This window comes from Danio rerio, chromosome 1 (genome assembly GCF_052040795.2).
Source record: "Danio rerio strain M-AB ecotype USA chromosome 1, GRCz13ab, whole genome shotgun sequence".
Taxonomy (NCBI): domain Eukaryota; kingdom Metazoa; phylum Chordata; class Actinopteri; order Cypriniformes; family Danionidae; genus Danio; species Danio rerio.
In genome coordinates this window covers 26,679,975-26,698,781 of record NC_141021.1, presented here as the reverse complement: position 1 = coordinate 26,698,781, position 18,807 = coordinate 26,679,975, and the positions used below count along the sequence as shown (strand labels likewise).

General features: G+C 34.8%; 1 protein-coding gene across 2 annotated transcripts in view; it reads left to right on the top strand.

The window, feature by feature from the left end:
- The window catches only part of trim2a (tripartite motif containing 2a), a 51,971-nt gene that overhangs the window by 11,312 nt on the left and 21,852 nt on the right, over positions 1 to 18,807 (top strand). For both annotated transcript variants that reach the window (XM_087234852.1, NM_001014371.1), the window contains 2 exon segments: positions 12,730 to 12,908; positions 17,739 to 17,973. In XM_087234852.1, coding sequence (XP_087090978.1) covers positions 12,775 to 12,908; positions 17,739 to 17,973 — 369 coding nt within the window. In that variant the 5' untranslated portion in view covers positions 12,730 to 12,774.

Sequence of the window (18,807 nt, the reverse complement as noted above, 5' to 3'; positions counted from 1 at the left end):
CTCAGTCTTGGGTGGAGTGGATATTTGAGAGTTGTGTGACACGTACTGTTCATTTTAAATTCATAACATATAAAATTGCAAAATGTGTGATATATAGTTAAAAGTGAAATATGTGGTCTCTGCGCTACAAAAGCTTAAGTTCTGCAAATGTGTGGAAACCAGGCTCGGTGCTACAGGGGGCAAAGGGGGGCATTGCCCCCTCAGACAGAATGTGTGTGCCCCCCCCAGTTTTCATAAAGGATTGTTCACTCAAAACTGAAAATTCTTTTTGTCATTAATAGCTAACACTCTCATTATTTCAACCTTCAGAACACAAATTTAGATATTTTATAAAATGAAATAGCAATTAAATTATGAAAATTGTTAAATTAAAGCTATAGTCCAGACTCCAGAGATCTGGGGCCTCATGTACGAAGACTTGCGTGGAAATCATACTAAAACATTGCGTACGCACAAACCTGTAAATGTGCGTACGCAGAAAAAAAATCAGATGTATGAAACACTGCGTACGCCAAATCTCACGCATATTCTTTTGTACATCCAAATGAACGTGAAACTGAGCGCAACATGCACGAGCACAAAACCCCTCCCTGCCTCCTCCCCCGTATGAATATGCTAATGACTATACTTTGGCAAAACCCAATGAAAAAGCAATGGCAAAATCAAGCAAAAAGAGAAACTTTGAACAGAATGTGAAATGGAGGTGCTGCTTTCGGAGGTAGACGGGAGAAAAGCGGTGTTATTTGCAAGTTTGTTCTCTGGAATTAACAACAAAAGAAAATAATATAGTGGGAGAGTTTAGCTGATGCGGTTAACACAGTTGGGTCTGAACATCGCACCGAGTGAATTAAAAAAGAAATAGTGTGATTTATAGCTGTAAAATGTTGTAGAATTCTTAACAGTCTCAGTGGTGCAGCTTGTAAGACGCAGGACATCATGTTTTGACACGTTCGAGCATGAACTCGGTTCGAATCCAGCGTCTGATGAACTCTTTCTTCTTTTTTCTCCCGCTACATATCAGATTTTGCCAACTATTTATCACGAGAAGGACAAGTAGGAATCATTAATAAGTTTGTGCATCATATTTTATTTGCACATTTATTGAATGGAAATGTTTCTGATTTACGCATGCAAATTCATCTTCAGATAGTGTCTTTATAGCAATGTGCGTGCAGTAGATCGCTCAGATTACATTGGGAAAACAGGCGACCGCTGCAAATTGTGCTTTAATGTTTAGCTGGTCAAATGTATGGTATGGAAACCTTATATACCTGCTAGATGAACCTGTCTCATACAGCTGCCATTGCAAGGCTCAGACACTTTGTAGAGAGGAATTTAACACAACTGCCTCTAGGAGTCGCCAATGGAAATAAAACACACACGCCCAAAAAATGTGCTTACGCCAACCATAAAGCTGCCGTGAAGCTGCGCACATTCCCACGTTCAGTTCATTGTTAGTAAATCCAAACATGAGTGATTCTGAGCGTGAAACCTGGCGTACGCAAAGTTTTTGTGCGTACGCAGCGTTGATACATGATGCCCCTGGTCCCTGCGTCAGGTCAGGTGCGCCCTTATAGAACCTTTAAAGTGTGTGCTCACACAGGAGAAACTATTGGATAAAATGAAGACATGATTACATGTTTTGGTTAACTAATTCTTTAAATACAGCTGTCTTGAGCTCTAAAGGGAAAAAACGCAGAAGAAATCTGTCGCTAAATTAATTTTAGCAGAGACGCAACTGCAATTCATTTTTCAGTAAGGAGATATGTAGCCTAATAAAAATGTTTAGTTGGACATTGCACATTCCCACAGTAGTCTACATTATTATTAATATTTAAATTTATTATATTCATTATTAATATTATTAAAATTAGGCTAAAACTGACAAAATGCAGAACTGCTTTCATTTGAACGTCCTTAAAGCCAACTTTTACAGTTTAAGTTTAAAGATGATTGGTCTGCGAAGTCAAGTTTGCAGTGTTATAAATAAAATAGGTATATAGTGCTTGAGTAAGTGTATTTGTTGCAAATCAACCTCTCACATGTGCTGCAGGTAAGCTGAATAATAATCTTTAAAATATATGTAGTTTAGGCTATAGTACTATTTGCTTATGCAAAATTAAACATCAGAAAATATATTGTAGGCCTATTTTAACAGCTAAAATACAGTTAGCTTATCGATTTTGTTTTGACTTGTAGCTCAAAAAACATCACATATGATAGCTTAACATAAATCTTTATTTTTGCCTGTAAAATTATGAAGAAGTTATATAGCCTATTGAGTTGTGTGTTATTCATGCCAAAATTTCAGGTAAAATTTCAGGTATTTTTCTGGCTACACTAATGCCATAAAATGTAACGAAGTAACACACTAAGCTACTGTTTTTTTTGTGGTTGTGATTGTGGGTGAGGCAGTGGCGCAGTAGGTAGTGCTGTCGCCTTACAGCAAGAAGGTCGCTGGTTCGAACCTCGGCTCAGTTGGCATTTCTGTGTGGAGTTTGCATATTCTCCCTGTATTCGTGTGTGTTTCCTCCGGGTGCTCCGGTGGTACAGGTGAATTGGGTAAGCCAAATTGTCCGTAGTGTATGAGTGTGTGTGTGGATGTTTCCCAGAGATGGGTTGCGGCTGGAAGGGCATCCGCTGCGTAAAAACTTGCTGGATAAGTTGGCGGTTCTTTCCGCTGTGGCGACCCCGGATTAATAAAGAGACTAAGCCGACAAGAAAATGAATGAATGAACAAAAGATTGTAACATTTGTTTTTTTTCCTAACTCTGATAGAAGATTAGTTGGATAATAGGCAATGTGAAGCATGATGACTTTATGCTGATTTCATTATATTTATTTACTGTTTATAGAATAGTGTAACTGTGGGTTAGATTGCATTTGTAGGCATAGTTTCATGTCTTTACCTTAAACGTTAATTATTTATATTATTTGAAAAAAAAAAACGGAAATAAATACGGAGAATAAAATATGATTTAGAGCACATGTTTGGCGCTGAAGCCATGATCCATCTGCGTTCATGTAAACAGTATCGTTGCTTACCTTCATTGATAATATCAGTAATAGCAAAAGTGTGCATATTATTATTGCCAAGGTACATTACTGCCTTAAGTAAGCAACTTAGGCAGTAATGCAAAGTAATAATAAATAAGTGAATACATGGCCTAAATGAAAGGAACAAGAGGTACCAAAATCAGTCACCAGGTGTAGTGCCCCCCATGGGATTAAAATGCCCCCTCAGTTATGACATCCTGGCGCCGGGCCTGGTGGAAACTCTGCAAGTAATCCTAAGTTAAGACTGCATGATTTTAGCCCTGACAGGTTTTGAGAAATTGCTGACAAATGTCTGATATTAATGGCAAATTGGTGCTCGTTAAAGTGAGTAACAATCAAGGATTCAAAGACATGATCTGGGAGAATCTCCGATGGGCTGCCGACACCCGTGAGATATTTGGCATGCTAAATAATCTGGACCTCTGCGATTTAAATCATGCCGTGTGAAATTTGTTCTGATTGAAAATAACACCGGTGATCAAGTACAGCCAATGAGAGAGCAGCATCCACTAGTATGGGTATCTGCAGGCCAACGGGAAGTTGGGGGAGAAGTTAAAAGCGCTTATTTTCAGTCCATTTGGACCCAAGAAATGGAGGAAAAACTACTGTATATTTGACAGGAGCCCGTGCCTGTTTGATGTCTTATCAGAGCAACATCACAATATTAAGTTGAGGAAAAATTGCAAATTCCCTTCAAAAGCCAGGTGAGCAAAATAAGTACATTTTCTACTCCACTAAAGGCTTCTTACTCATTATATAGTTAACATCTAAAGATGTTCTGTGTGACCTGGCATTGTTTCCATGCTACTTCTTGCGTGTGTTTGGTTGTGATATGTAGTCTGCAGACAGAGACAAAGTTGTCGGCGATTTCTCCCATTTTAAAGTCCTGCAGTGTGAACACAACAATGAAACACTACCCCAGATATTCATGCAGTGTGAAAATATCTGTGACGCGACTATTTTGAAAATAATGCAATATAAAATCGCCATAAGACTTGATTTGAAAACGCATCATTCCATCTAAAATCTACTTCTTGTAAAAGCTCTAAGCAGGCACTTTATAAGGTTTAGGTACAGCTGTTCAGATATCGTCCAATCACATGGAACAAACTCAGTGAATGTAGACCAGATTAGGTTTTAAGTGAAGTTTATTTATAATCTAATTTCGAAAGGATCACATGCTTATGATTGCTTGCAGCCGACTCCACATTTATCAGTTTATGATTCACTACTCAGACGATTCCTAAGCCACTATATATACCCTAACTACCCCAAGCCAGCTGATGTTTCTGTGCTGAGTTTACACGTTCTCCCCATGCTCATGTGGGTTTCCCCCGGGTTCCCGATTTCCTCCCACCATCCAAAAACATGCAACTTAAGTTAATTGACTAATCCAAATCGGCACTATAGACATGCTTCTAGTAAGTATTTATCTCTTAAGAGCAACCACTACCTGTTCATGAGCTCTAGAGCAGGGGAGTTCTCGAGATCTACCTGAGCTCAAACTCCCCTCTTACTTTGCAAACGGTTGGGGGCCCCGGGCTCTATGACCTTATGAGCTTAGGGCTCTCTCCCGGGACAGCATGCCAAACAAGCTTTATAATAAATCATCAGCTAAGTGTGAACTCTTGAATTATGAACTATTTAATTATTATTAAATTGAGGATGGAAAAAGGTCACCCAAAATACAAACAGTTGTTTCTTAATTGTTTGAAATTCTTTATTCTGTTGAACACAAAAGAGGATGAAAGTTTGAATGTTGAAAACCATTAACCATTCAATTCCATAGTGTTTGTTTTTTTTCTACTGCATATCAATGGTTACCAGTTTACAACATTTTCAAAATATTGTCTTTTATGTTGATGAGATGAAAGAAAATCATTAAGGTTTGGAACCACTTGAGGGCAAGTGAATTGTGTGTAAATTAGCATTTTAGGGGTAAACTATCGCAACCATCCAAAATTGGAATATTGCATAAAAGACATGAGAATAAAGCAGCATCCAACGAGTCAAAGTGAACAAAATCGTCAATTCCTGATTTACTGGTGCCAAATGTTAACAGTAAAAACGTAATTTGCCGCAGTAGGTTGAGCTGCGTGAATCTTTTCTTCATTTAATAAATGACATGCATCTCAGAAGACACGCAATGAACGTGAGGTAGCATTTGAAGCCATGAGACACAGAGCGCAGACACTCTTTACAGTCTTGGAGGTAATTAATACACCAATACGGAAATAGTTAAGGCATTTTAAAATGACCAAAACAACATTTTAAATGTTTTACAATGCGGTCAGCCTGCTGTTTGTCTATTCATACACATTTTTTTATCACATGATCTCTTATAAAATGTTTCTATTGTAGTTTATGTGCATATTTTCTTATGAAGTTTATCCTACTCAGTTATGCGCATACATTTTTTAATGCACATTTTTAAAACTTATGCGCATCTTGGCGTTTCCATCAACCAATTTTTGTTTATGCACATATCCAAAATGTGCATAAAATAGCAAAGAAAATAGTCTGCAAAAGAGCATCTTTTGAGTGCACAATGTAAACCTTGAAACAGATGAGCTACAGAAGCAGAAGACACACTGGGGACACTCCTGTCAGCTAAAAACAGGAAACAGCTATTCACACATGTTCACCATACCTAAGGTCTTGTTTATAAATGTGGCGTACGCACATTTCCGCCTGTTCACCACATTTATAAACAAGACCTTTTTTTCAGGACACGTTTATAAACGACAGTTTCCCACACAACAGTTAAGATAAACTTTAGGTAAAACATTTTTAACTTTATCACTTTAAGGCGATTCATTTTCTGTGGCTACCCTAAGGACTAAATTGAAGGAAAATGAATGAATGAATGAATGAATGAATGAATGAAGGAATGGATATTTAAATCATCATATGAGAAATAATCATTAGTAAATAAATGTATTTTGATGTACATTCACTTTTAGGAAGGTTTCTATACAAATTTTAGAAATAGGACCCCTAGACAGCGGGAAAGGATAGAGTCAGAATTTACTGTAAACATTGTGAATAATTTTTAGGTTGCTGCAGCTGGTGGTATATTGGTGAAATTTTTATTTATTTATTTATTTTTTTTTTTGAGCATTTTTGAAATATCACTGTATAACCGTATTTTGTTGCTGAGCATGTCTATCCCTTTATGACCACAGTGTGCCCTTCTTGAGCTGGCTAACACACCAAGTTACAGAGATCAAATTACATAATTTTCTTGAGCATGAGAGTAAGGCCCAGGTTACACTAATATGAATACATTACTCTTAGTCCAATACATTTGAATGTACAGTCACCATATGTGCAGCAACTTCATGCTGCTTTAGTGTAAATATGGACACAAAAAAAGGTATTTTAACTATTACATCAGTTTTAAATTAATTTGTTTTTAGCAACAAAAAATTATTTGGGGTGAAACCTTTACTCAAGTGTTCAACAGAGGAATAAACAGTTAAGTAAGTGCAGGACAATCCCTTTTTAAGAGATTGCTAAACAACCTCTGGCTTAGCATATCTGCTGCAGTAGCCACATCCCAAAATCTTTCTATTGGTCAATCCAGAGTTGTTGGCAGATTTGATCAAACCATATCACTCAATATGTTGATGGTTTAAACTTTGGGTGGGGAAAAAAAAATTTAAATTACACTAGTTTCTTTCTTGAACCCACAGCATTGTATTGCTTGCTTTTCAGCATCGTTAGTTCCGTCATTCAATCAGACATCAATAACTAATTAATTAAAAATAAATATAATGTATATTTAATATAGTGCATTTATTCAGCAAATGCTCTTTAAAATGATTTATTTTTTCTTGCGAATGAGTTTCAGATACTTAATGTGTAGTAAAAGAGATATTTCTGTGATAGAAATACTGTTGCAGCTATTAAGCTACTGTATTGACCTTATAATGTTTATTGATTATGTTTTACCTTATAATGTTCAATATTAACTTGCAGTTGATTGATATAGAAATATTATTGGACTGTATTGTTATTTGTCAAAATGACAATGACGCAACACTAGCTAGCACTAATTAAAGCTGATTTTGCATGAAAGCCGCAACAAAAATGGGACATCGGCTAACCCTTACCTTGAGCGAGTTGACATCATGTCAAGTTAAAAATAGTTGACAATGAACCAACCAGATAGATCTGGTCACAAGAAAAGATGTGCTGTAAGATACACTATCGTAATGTCGTATTAGCATTAGTAAATGAGAGTTAATTCACTTCAGCTGTGTTCTGGCTAATTTTATTATAACAACTTATGCTCTGGTTCAGATATTAATGGCCTCCTTATGTCTTTTAGTGTTGCTATGGTGATGTGGTGTCGGTGAAGCTCTTTTTCAGTGTGATGAGGGGGCGGATGATGCCCTTGAGGCTTTCGCTGCAGCACTGTGACTGTGTCCTGTTTCTCTCCGGCTCAGATCTACTGTATTTTTGACATGCCCTACATTGCAAGCTATCAGCACTTCCTGTGAATCATATCTAACGTTTCTATCTCAGATGACAGTTTGTGGATGTTGCTTGTTCCCTCTCTAATCCCAGTGCCCCTCCAATCATTTTTTATCAGATTTTTCAGTTGTAATATGTGTAGCTGTATGATATACTATTTGGACTGTTAAATATTTAATTTTCTTACTTATATACAGTTGAAGTCAGAATTATTAGCCCCCCCTATGAATTTTGTTTTCTTTTTAAAATATTTCCCAAATGATGTTTAACAGAGCAAAAAAAAAAAAAAAAAAATACAGCATGTCTGATGATATTTTTTCTTCTGGAGAAAGTCTTATTTGTTTTTGTTGTTTTTTTTTGTTTTTTTTTTCAGCTAGAATAAAAGCATTTTTTAATTTTTTTAAAATCATTTTAAGGCCAAATTATTAGCCCCTTAAAGCTAACTTTTTTTCGATAGTCTACAGAACAAACCATCATTATACAATGACTTGCCTTATCACCCTAACCTGCCTAGATAAATGTCACTTTAAGCTGTATAGAAGTGTCTTAAAAATATCTAGTAACATATTATTTACTGTCATCATGGTAAAGATAAAATAATAGTTATTAGCGATGAGTTATTAAAACTATTTTGTTTAGAAATGTGTTAAAAAAAATCTTCTCTGCAATAAACAGAAATTAGGGAAAACAATAAACACGGGGGCTAATAATTCTGACTTCAACTGAATGCATATATTCATTCATTCATTTTCTTTTCGGCTCAGTTCCTTTATTAATTCTGGGTCACCACAGCGGAACTAACCGGCAACTTATCCAGCATAGGTTTTACGCAGCGGATGCCCTTCAAGCTGCAACCCATCACTGGGAAACATCCATACACATACATTCACACACATACTCTACACTATGGACAATGTAGCTAACTTAATTTACCTGTGCCTGTATCTTTGGACTTTTGGGGGATACCAGAGCTCCTGGAGGGAACCCATGTCAACATGTGGAGAACATGCAAACTCCACACAGAAACGGCAACTGACCCAGTCGGGGTTCAAACCAGCGACCTGCTTGCTGTGAGGCGATAGTGCTACCCACTGTGCCACCGTGCTGCTTGAGTTTATTGTTATCTAATATTTCAATTTTATTTTATTTCATTAAATAATTCCTAAAAAAACGTAAGAATTTTAGTTTAACAAAAAAACAGTACTGGTTTAGAACAGCACTTTTCATTAGCAATAACTTTGCTTAGGTTAGACTAAAGATTATTAGAGTTCAATTAAAAAAGAAAATTTGGTCATCATTTATTACTACTCCATTTGTTTCAAACGTGTTTGAGTTTATTTCTTCTTAAAGAAAACAAAGAGGATTACACTGGAAATGGTTGCAGTTACTGAATAAATGGGTTTGAATGGAACTTTTCTGGATTTCTGGATTTGTGGTTACGTGAAACATTTCACTCTTAGAACGTGCTATCAGTTTTCCTCACCATTGAATACAGACTAAATAAGACCACCTGTTTGTATTAAAAGATCAAATTATGGGACTTTTTTTTTTATAACTGTGTTTATGTAGAATGATTGCAGGCAAAGCATTGATGCAACTGAATTGTGATATGAAAATAGGTTGTAACCATCTAGGATGCTCTGCTAAAATATAGACTTTAATAGAAATGCTTCACTTAGAAATTATTACCTATTATTAATTAGAATGTTAAAACATATTTCTAAATATACTTAAATAATAAAAATGTTAAGCTCAAGTGTTTTTCATTTTTACTGCAACTACTCTGTGATCTTAAATGTACAATTTACTGATTTCTTTTTACACACTTTGAACTTTACTAACTAGTAAACTACTAGTTTTGTAGTTTTTATACTAGGTGGATTGCAAGTTTTCTAAAAGTGATTTTCCTAAAAAGAACATTAAGTATATCTCGAACTCCAAAAATAAGTTTACTTTATATTTTTAAATAAATACAGTTCTAACTTGAATACACTGGATTTTAAAAGGGTTATACAGCACCCAATTCAGACAAGCCCTTTAATTTTCTCTTTATGAGATGCCATAAATCATTTTTTTCCCCAGTCTGTTATGTAGATATTGTCCAGAAGCCTGTGTTTAGACTTTGACTTTGTGGTGAGTGGATTGACTCACATATGCAGGATTCTGCTCTGCTCAGCAGCACTTAGGACATTTGGCCTGATCTTCTGCCTGACTTTCTGTGCTGTGTGCATTTAAACAGACAGCTCTTAAAAGCCTAATGCAATATTTACCGCTACAGCTGTTTCTGCTCTGAAAACATCTTGAGGGGTACAGTAGGATACATTTTGAAAATAAAAATAGATATTTTCAAAACTGGGGATAACCCCCAGCCTATAGTAGCAACAAGACGCCTTGTTTCAATTGTTCTTATATGCAGCTGTTCCAAAAAGAATTCCAAAGTTCATTGTAAGCCCTGTTAGGAACTTCGTTAAGGATGCAGGATAAATTGCATTTTGATCGGGCTGATATTAGATGTATAATTGTTCACACCTACAGTATCTGCTTGTTAAGTGTGACATTACCCAAAGCAGCTTCAGGGTCCAAGAGCTCTATCAAGCATGTGGAGACTCAACAAATGGTTACTATAAATATATACAAATCGGTGTAATACTTTCAAAAATCACGATCCCAATCCATGATCTATTCTAAATATAAGATGGCCAGAAAGTGAGAAATTTTTTATAAATTGTTAAAATATTGATGTCTGTGATGCAGCAAATCCAGAGAAAGTTGTGTACACCTTGATTTTATTTTTAATTCACTGTAATGTGTGATATGACTAAAAATGGTCAAAAACAAATATTTTCTCAATTAAAATTTTCAAATGCGACCTCTGGTGGACAGTAACAGCCTTCAAAATGGGACTTTCACATGAGGTTATTAATTGGCAAATAATATAAACATTATGAGCGTAAACATTAGGGGAGCAGGTTGCATTGTAACTGTGTGTCCTAACAACATGCTTCGTGAAGAGATTTGCAGTGCAAGCAATTTGGCTGTTCGCACCAGACAGAAATCTAACACAGCCATTCACATATCGCTGATGAGTGTTGACTTTGAGTCACAGTTCTAAAGTTTGATTTCAAACAGTTTATTTTATTTTCAAGATCTGAGGTGAACTATCTGCTGCTGCTTTCAGTAATTTGGCAATAAATGTCACGTAAAATGGCATTCAAACACATTATTAGCATTTAACACCGATTCCTGAATAAAGTATATCAGGTGCACCTGAGTTGATCATTGTCAGTTTATCCTTTTAATGTAATATATATATATATATATATATATATATATATATATATATATATATATATATATACATATACATATATATATATATATATATATATATATATATATATATATATATATATATATATTGCAAACACAACAGCAGTCTAGTAGTGATTGTGTTGCTTTTTTCGGGGTTAATTATTTTGATATGCGAATAGCAACTAAGAAATACTGTAGACTGCGACACTAAGAAGATATCTCTGTAGATGGATGGCATTTCATGTCACGTTCAGCCTTAGAATCTTAAAGTGTGAGCAAAATCAGCTGTTTTGTCATCACTTTAGACATTACGCTATAGAGAGTCATTCAAACACTGGCTCTAAAGTGACATTGGTGAAATAGTAACAGCTTCTGCTGTTTTGATGTCAGCTGCAGATGTGAATGAATGGCGGAAATAAGAAAATAGTTCCTAATAAAAAGGGGTTTTTAGACTCTTAGTTTGGTTTTCTTATTTATATACACGACTGTGCCATCGAACAGTTGTATAAACTCAATATCACACGAGTAACATTGCGATATGGTTTTATATCAGCACTGGTGGCAACGCACACCTCCCACCAGTGCCAATATACAACCATATCGCACTGCTACTTGTTTGATATTACATATATATATATATATATATATATATATATATATATATATATATATATATATTTAATATGGAAAATATTCCCTCCTATTGCGTGACGTTGCTTTTATTTAGAACACAATTTAAATCAGCCCTTAATCAGCCTTTAGGCTTAATCATCAGACTCTCTCCTGTTGAACGTCAATCTGGCAACCTGTGCTTGCGTTTGTTTTAATCCAGGAATGTACAGTAATACCAAGTTCAACCACGGGGTGTCAAACTTGCATATTACACCTTTAACAAAAATGTCTGTTTAGGTACGTATTTCCATTGAGAATGGGCTGCAAACATGGCTACAAAATTATGCATAATGTACTCCAGGCTTGTAGATGATGAGGTTACCTTTACAGTAAAAAGCAATACACACCTTAGTACATGTTCCTAGTAGTACATGTTTGCTATTGTTGACTCTGTTGTTAATTTGATGTCACAAAATCTATATAAAAATCTTGTCTTAGAGACAACAATGGCATAGTTTTCTAGAATTTCGATTTTGAAACTAGTTTTCTAAATATTTGGTTTCCAGGCTCCCAGAAAACCTGTGTAATACAAATCATTAGCCAAATTACTTAAATGATTTTAAAAATGGTTTGTGAAAATATACCTGACAGGTTACTCCTGAGTCATGGAGGATGTTTTTGTCCTTTAGAATTTTCATTTGATATATCATCAAAATTGAGAAGTTTTTTAAATTTATTTATTTTTGCTAACACACCTGTTAGTCTTAGGGTGAACACTTAAACCGTGCATAATAATTCACTAAAAATAAAAACGATTTGTTTTTGTTTCTTCAAACTCCAACCATTTTCATCTGCTCTGCAATGATGAAAGACATTTCATCTGCTCTGAAATGTCTTTCTCTGATGTCAGTTTGATGACTAGAATGAGAAATGCTTAGCCACGCGCCTCCAACCGTTAGTTTGGCTGCAAGTGAAAGATGAGAGGAAGAGCAAAAAAAAAAAAAAAAAAACCCTGCCCCATAATAATATTCTGTTTCAGTTAAATATATGTCATCACACTGGAAAGTCTGCAGCAACTTACACTTCAACTTTATTACGGAGATCGCAGTATTATTGTTGAGATCTGCTGCACTCAGTACCATTTGTGTGAATGAATGCAGTTTTTTTTTTTTTATTGATTATTGACTTAATTAATTATATCCTGTTTTCATAGAAATGAAATGGTTACATCTTATGGGCTTACTCAGGATTTCATGTATCTCTCCGCAGGGCTCAGGCTGAAGGAGTGTGGGAGGTATTTGATAGAGTGTTAGGATGGCCACTGACGCTTCTACCCTCCCAAGTCCCGTGGTGCGTCAGATCGACAAACAGTTCCTGATTTGCAGCATATGTCTGGATCGCTACAACAATCCCAAGGTCCTTCCCTGTCTTCACACCTTCTGTGAAAGGTAGTGTTTTTAATGGTTTCAGATTCATTATTTATCTATTTGTTTTATATTTTAAGTATTTTGTACATACAGTTTTTTAGTTCTGTGTTGTAATTGTTTTAATGGAGCATGACATAAAATTAGTGAAAACAAGACCAATGAAAAGAATCATGATGGCACCATCCGCACACTAACAGCAAAATCTATAATGCTTCTATCTACTAAAACATTAAACCTCCCCATTGATTTTTACTTTCTCCGCAATTCCTTGACACAGAATTCCTTTATTGTCACAGTTCTTGTAGTCACTGTGATTTTATTTAAAAAGTTCTCTGTTCTCAGACACCAAAGACAACAAATACTTGACACCCAGTCTACAGTAGTTTTCAAAGCAGCTTTTTGTGTTTTTGCGCCATCAGTCTTATTCTTTTTAGCAGCAGCTCCCGGCATGTGATCTTAAGCACATACCTGGGACTGCCTATGTCATTGAAAGGCAGCAGAGAGAAAGTTTGACACACTAGTCAAGAAACAAACCTTGCTTTCACACCACAACTAATGATGCCCGGTGTGACAACTTTCACAGGGATCTGTTGCTTTGGTTCAAGAGTTTCATCTGGTCAGACAAACACTCGTTTGATTGCGCTCAGTGTGAAAGGACCTTTAGTTTTGTATGTATTATTTACTTATGTATGTATTTATTCATTTATTTATTTTCTTAATACCATTTCAGCAGTTTTTTTAGATTATACTATTTAGAATTTACCTAACCTGTATGTCTGTGGGTTTGGGAAAGAAAACCTGAGCCCCTAGAGTTAACCCACATTGGCAGAGGAACATAAAACATGAGAAAATGAAAACTCTATTGCCTTCTATTTAACTTTTGTTGTTTTGAGACAACAGCACTAGCTAATGTACCACCCAGACCATTTAGAAGGCAGAGCACAAATTAAAGGGATTATTCACACAAAAATGACAATTGACATTGTTTAAAACACTTCTACACTAATCTGGATATATTTGAAAACAGTTTTTTCACCTAAAATCGCTCCGTGTCCACACTATTATTGTCTGTCACTTCCAAAAGTTGGTCATCTACACTGAAACAACAGAAAATGCTTTCATCCCTGGACTGCGCATTTATTAAGATATAAGACACTTTGATGTGTCATTTCTGCTTGGAATTTATTTACTTTCCAGTTCTTTGAAATTTTTGCCAATATGTTGAGGAAAATCACCAAGTTTTTTTTTTTTTTTTTAAATAGAACTCCTGAGTTTTTGAACTCCAAAATGTTATCATTAAATAAGTGTATAAACAAAAAATGTTATTTGTAGGCCACATATCTTTAGGGTAATGGCTTCATAAATTATAACGACAGAAATTCAAAGCTAAATTCTAAAATCTGAACAGAAGCTTTCAGTGTAAATATGACGTGACAAAAATTGTTCGGTATAGACTTAATAAAACAGTCAGAATACCTGCTATGGCCATTCTAAAAGCTATAGATTTCTGTTAGTTCCTGTGTTAAATGGGCCAACAGTTAAATAGAGTAACACAGGAGTGTTCACTTGCAAAAGAGAGTAGAAATTGGTCACAGGACACCTGTCAGGACACAACAAAATGCACATATGTCCACTTTGGTGAGCTTTTTCAAAATTATACATTTTTGTTGCCTAAAAAACCTCATCTCTGTGTGGACAGAAGGCCAAAACTGAAAGATGTGTTTTTACAGGAAAAAATGTTACTGTAACCAGGCCTTACTCTCCTTCACAATTTTTTATTTATTTATTATTATTATTTTTTTTTTGTAGAAAATGTTACTATTTGGCTTTTATTAAAGAGATAGTTTACCCAAAAGTGAAGATTATGTCTTCATTTAGTAATCTTTCACTTGTTACAAACCTTTTTGAGTTTCTGTCTTCTGTTGAACACAAGAAGACAAAAAAAACATTGGCTTTCATAGTATTTGTTTTACCTATTATGGATGTAAATGGTTACAGGTTTTTGGCAGAAGAAATAAAAAGGTTAGAAATAAATAAATAGTGAGTACATTTTCATTTTTCAGTGAGTTATCCTTTGAAGTATCCCATGCAAAATCAGTTTTTATATCTGTAAGCTGAGGAGTTTGTGGTCATTAAACAGTCTTAAATCCTTTAATTTTTTTTTTTTTTAAGAAAAGCTAATATAGTCATGCGAGTAAAATATTTGTATAATATACTAGTTGTGTAAATTACATCTGCTATAAAAAAACAACTAAAAAACTTTGACCATGTTCAGTTGATAGAATATAAGCTTTCAGTTTTAAAGCTGTTGTGAAAATAACAAGCCAGAAGATGGAGCTGTTGAGAATATTCAGAGGCTTTTTTTCTTGTATTATCAACAGAAAGTGTTACATGGGATTAAAGTGCTACACGGGGTTAATTTTTTACCATCACTTGGCCCATCATGGCACTGAAGTAATTATTAGTAATCATTATTGATGACACTTGATGGTAATCAAACTCCTGCAGAGAAGCCAAATAAAAACAAACAAGCTGTATGAAAGAACAGGGAAATGTACTTCAACAGACATGATCTACAGTATGTTGTCAGCAAATAAAGATACTTCAACCGTGTAATCTTTTTTTTCTTTTTAAGTTGTTGAACCTTTTAATCTTTGGTATTAAAAAAAATTTCTAGTATATCAGTAAGGTTTGTTTTTATTTGGACAATCCAAGTCAATATTGTTATCTTTTTTTATGATCATGTGTAAAATTTGTGTAATATTGTGTAATGTTTATCATCATTTTAGGGTGTCAGCAGTGTCTATTAAAGTATTAAAGTATTAAAAGTTGATAAATCATTTTAGGGAAATTTATTTTTGATTTTTGTTTTTACAAATTGGATATTGATGTTAGAATAAGTTAATTAAGTTTAATGAAATTTTGTCTGCCATGAAAAATCTAGATCAGTGCATCACTTACTCACTCATTCATTTAGAAACCTAATAGGGTATACAGCTAGGGTTTTTCAGCCAATGATAAAGTTCCAGTAGAAGCTCCATGTGACTTTTCAATTTCTTAAGGTTCCTTTTACAGCATCGACATTTTAATGTAATTACAATAGATTCCGTTGAATCGACTTACGCATTCATTTAGTTGTTCAAAGCAAAAAATGAGATGAAAGATCAGGATCAGTAGACACGCGCAGAAACTCCATTAAAAATACTGGAGTAAAATTAACTGTTATATTTTACAGACATGGTGGTTGTAAAAGGAATTTAATGCAGTGCTTCTTTTCTGGTCTGAAACCCACTTTACATTGTATATATCTATCAGGCAGTGAAAATAACTGATTTTTAAAGAAATCAGACCTTAAACGTGGCGATTTTATAATGGAAAGAGCATTTACCGGAAACCCTGAGGCTGGCTGGCTGAAATTAAAAGTCTGTGTGCATAACCCAATGAAACTTAAAGTGGCAAATCTGGCCATTAGGTCTTAATTTATGAAAAGAGTCTTAAAGTCTTAATAGGTATTAGATTTTATGACACCTGTAGATATTTATTTGGAATACACACAGTATGTACATGTGTGTATACTGTACAATTTCAGTCAAGCAAGTCGTATAAAACAAAAATAGATAATCTACTGTTAGCAATACAGCATTGATAGAGCTGAAACTCCTGCTGAAATATTTCTGCTATGGAAAGAAAAAGAGAGAGAAAATTACTGCTGAAAAAAGTTAGCACAGACCAGAAAACATACTGTTCCTATGGCACCAAGCAGTAAATGATGTCACTCACTTGGAATTCCTAAAATGGAGGACAGTTTCAATTTGAAGAGACATGAGGACTTGCTTATAAACAGAAAAAAAGTCAACGTTTACTGTATTCAAACAGTTTAAATGTAATTATTCCTAATGATTTACAAGTGTTTTTTTACTTGTTTGTTCTAAAACTGACTGCTGTTCTACAGAAAAATGCTGTCCTGCAGATTCATGTTTTCAGCATCTTCTGCAGTTTCATCTGCTTCTAAAAACTTTTTCATGATGATGATGATGATGATGTCCATTTTTTTCCTATTTTGTTGAAATACCATTGTTTTCCATTTAGCACTGCCCTTCGAAGATAACAGAAAATACTTGCATAATTCCTGGAAGACTAATTAGGTGCAATTTACCTTGACCTTCAGATTGTAAACATTTTTAACCCCTCAGTTATAAATGCCTAGTGTTTACTTCTGGAGCATCAGTAAGGGTTTAAAGCTTTTTTTAATAGTTGTGTTTGAGTCCCTCAGTTGTCCTCTGGGTGAAAAGACAACTCTTACAATCATACAGTCACTGTTGTAAAGGGTTCAAATCTACAGAAAATGCTGGAAAAAACTGAATCATCTGCAGGACAGAAGAGCAGGTAGTTCAACTGCACAGAGCAAACTAGATTCCTTAAAAACACAAAGCAGAAAAAATAACTAAGGTTTTAAACTTTTGCAGCGGCTTTTTTTTATATTTTACTATAAGTAAACACTTTATGTAAAATATTTTACATATATTTGTAAACTTTAGAGTGCAAGTGTGTGTGTGTGTGTGTGTGTGTGTGTGTGTGTGTGTGTGTGTGTGTGTGTGTGTGTGTGTGTGTGTGTGTGTGTGTGTCACCTCCTGAATCCTGATGGATTGTCTTGATTGAATTTCCCCCCTTCCTTTTTTTTCTCTGTTAAGTTATTTTAGTGGCTGATTTCTATTTCGTCCTATCATTAATCTTTCTAATAATGTGAAAACTGCATTGACTGAATATGTCTTTAAGAGCCAGTTACAGTACCGTCACAGAGGTTGTCCTATCGATCACGCTGTTGTTGTTGTTGTTTTTAAATTGCTGCAGGTGTCTGCAAAACTACATTCCTCCCCACAGTCTGACTCTGTCTTGCCCGGTGTGCCGTCAGACCTCCATCCTACCGGAGAAAGGTGTGGCGGCACTTCAGAGTAACTTCTTCATCACCAACCTAATGGAGGTGCTAAAGAAGAGCCCAAACTCAAACCTGAGTGAGGACTACACTGATGCTATCAACGGAGTGGCCACTGGACAGCCCCTCTCCTGTCCCAATCATGGAGGAAATGTAAGACCTGCACAGCATAAATAAATAACTAGACTACAGAAGCTTCACTTAATGGAATGTTAGAAGCGTTGTCCTCCAGGCAAGTTGCTGTCGGTTCATTTCCTTGTATCAAAATGTTTCCATTTTTGGTTGAGGGTGTATGTGTAACTTGGTTTCTGGATATAATAAAATGTTGTAATTTAATTAAATATAATGTCATATAATATATTGTAATTAATGTAAATAAATATAATAAAAAATAAGGAGGGTGCTAATTAACATCTTAAGTTTATTAGTTACTGTTAACAAAGTGTTTTGGGACTGAAATAAATTGTAAAAATATTAAAAACCAATTTTGGTGCAACTTCTAAAAAAACTAACTATTTTCATAAAAATTCTGGAATTACATGCAATTTTAAATGGTCCAGACATTAAACATCAGGGAATATTTTATATATTTATTTCCCAAGTCATGCAATATCTGGGTTTATTTTGCTTGTTGTTTTAAATTTGACTTTCCATGTTTTTTTAGCAAGTTGTTTCTTGGGTTTTGCCTATTGTTGGGCTATTTTTCAGTGTCATTTTATTTGTGAAAAGTGGCATAGCTATATTGTTAGCTAGCTAGTTATAATAGCTAACTATAAAAAATCTTTTTTTTTAAACTATAGCCTATGTTTGAATACATAAACTTGTATGTGGTCTCTGGCAGATTAGAAAATGTAGCTTATAAGGTTGCGAGCCTAATACTTTAGTCACATATTTAAACTCTTAGAACTTTGTGTGAGTGAATTGGTATTTAATGTTTTAAATAATGTTTTATTGTCGCACGGTGTCTCAGGGGTTAGCACTGTCGCC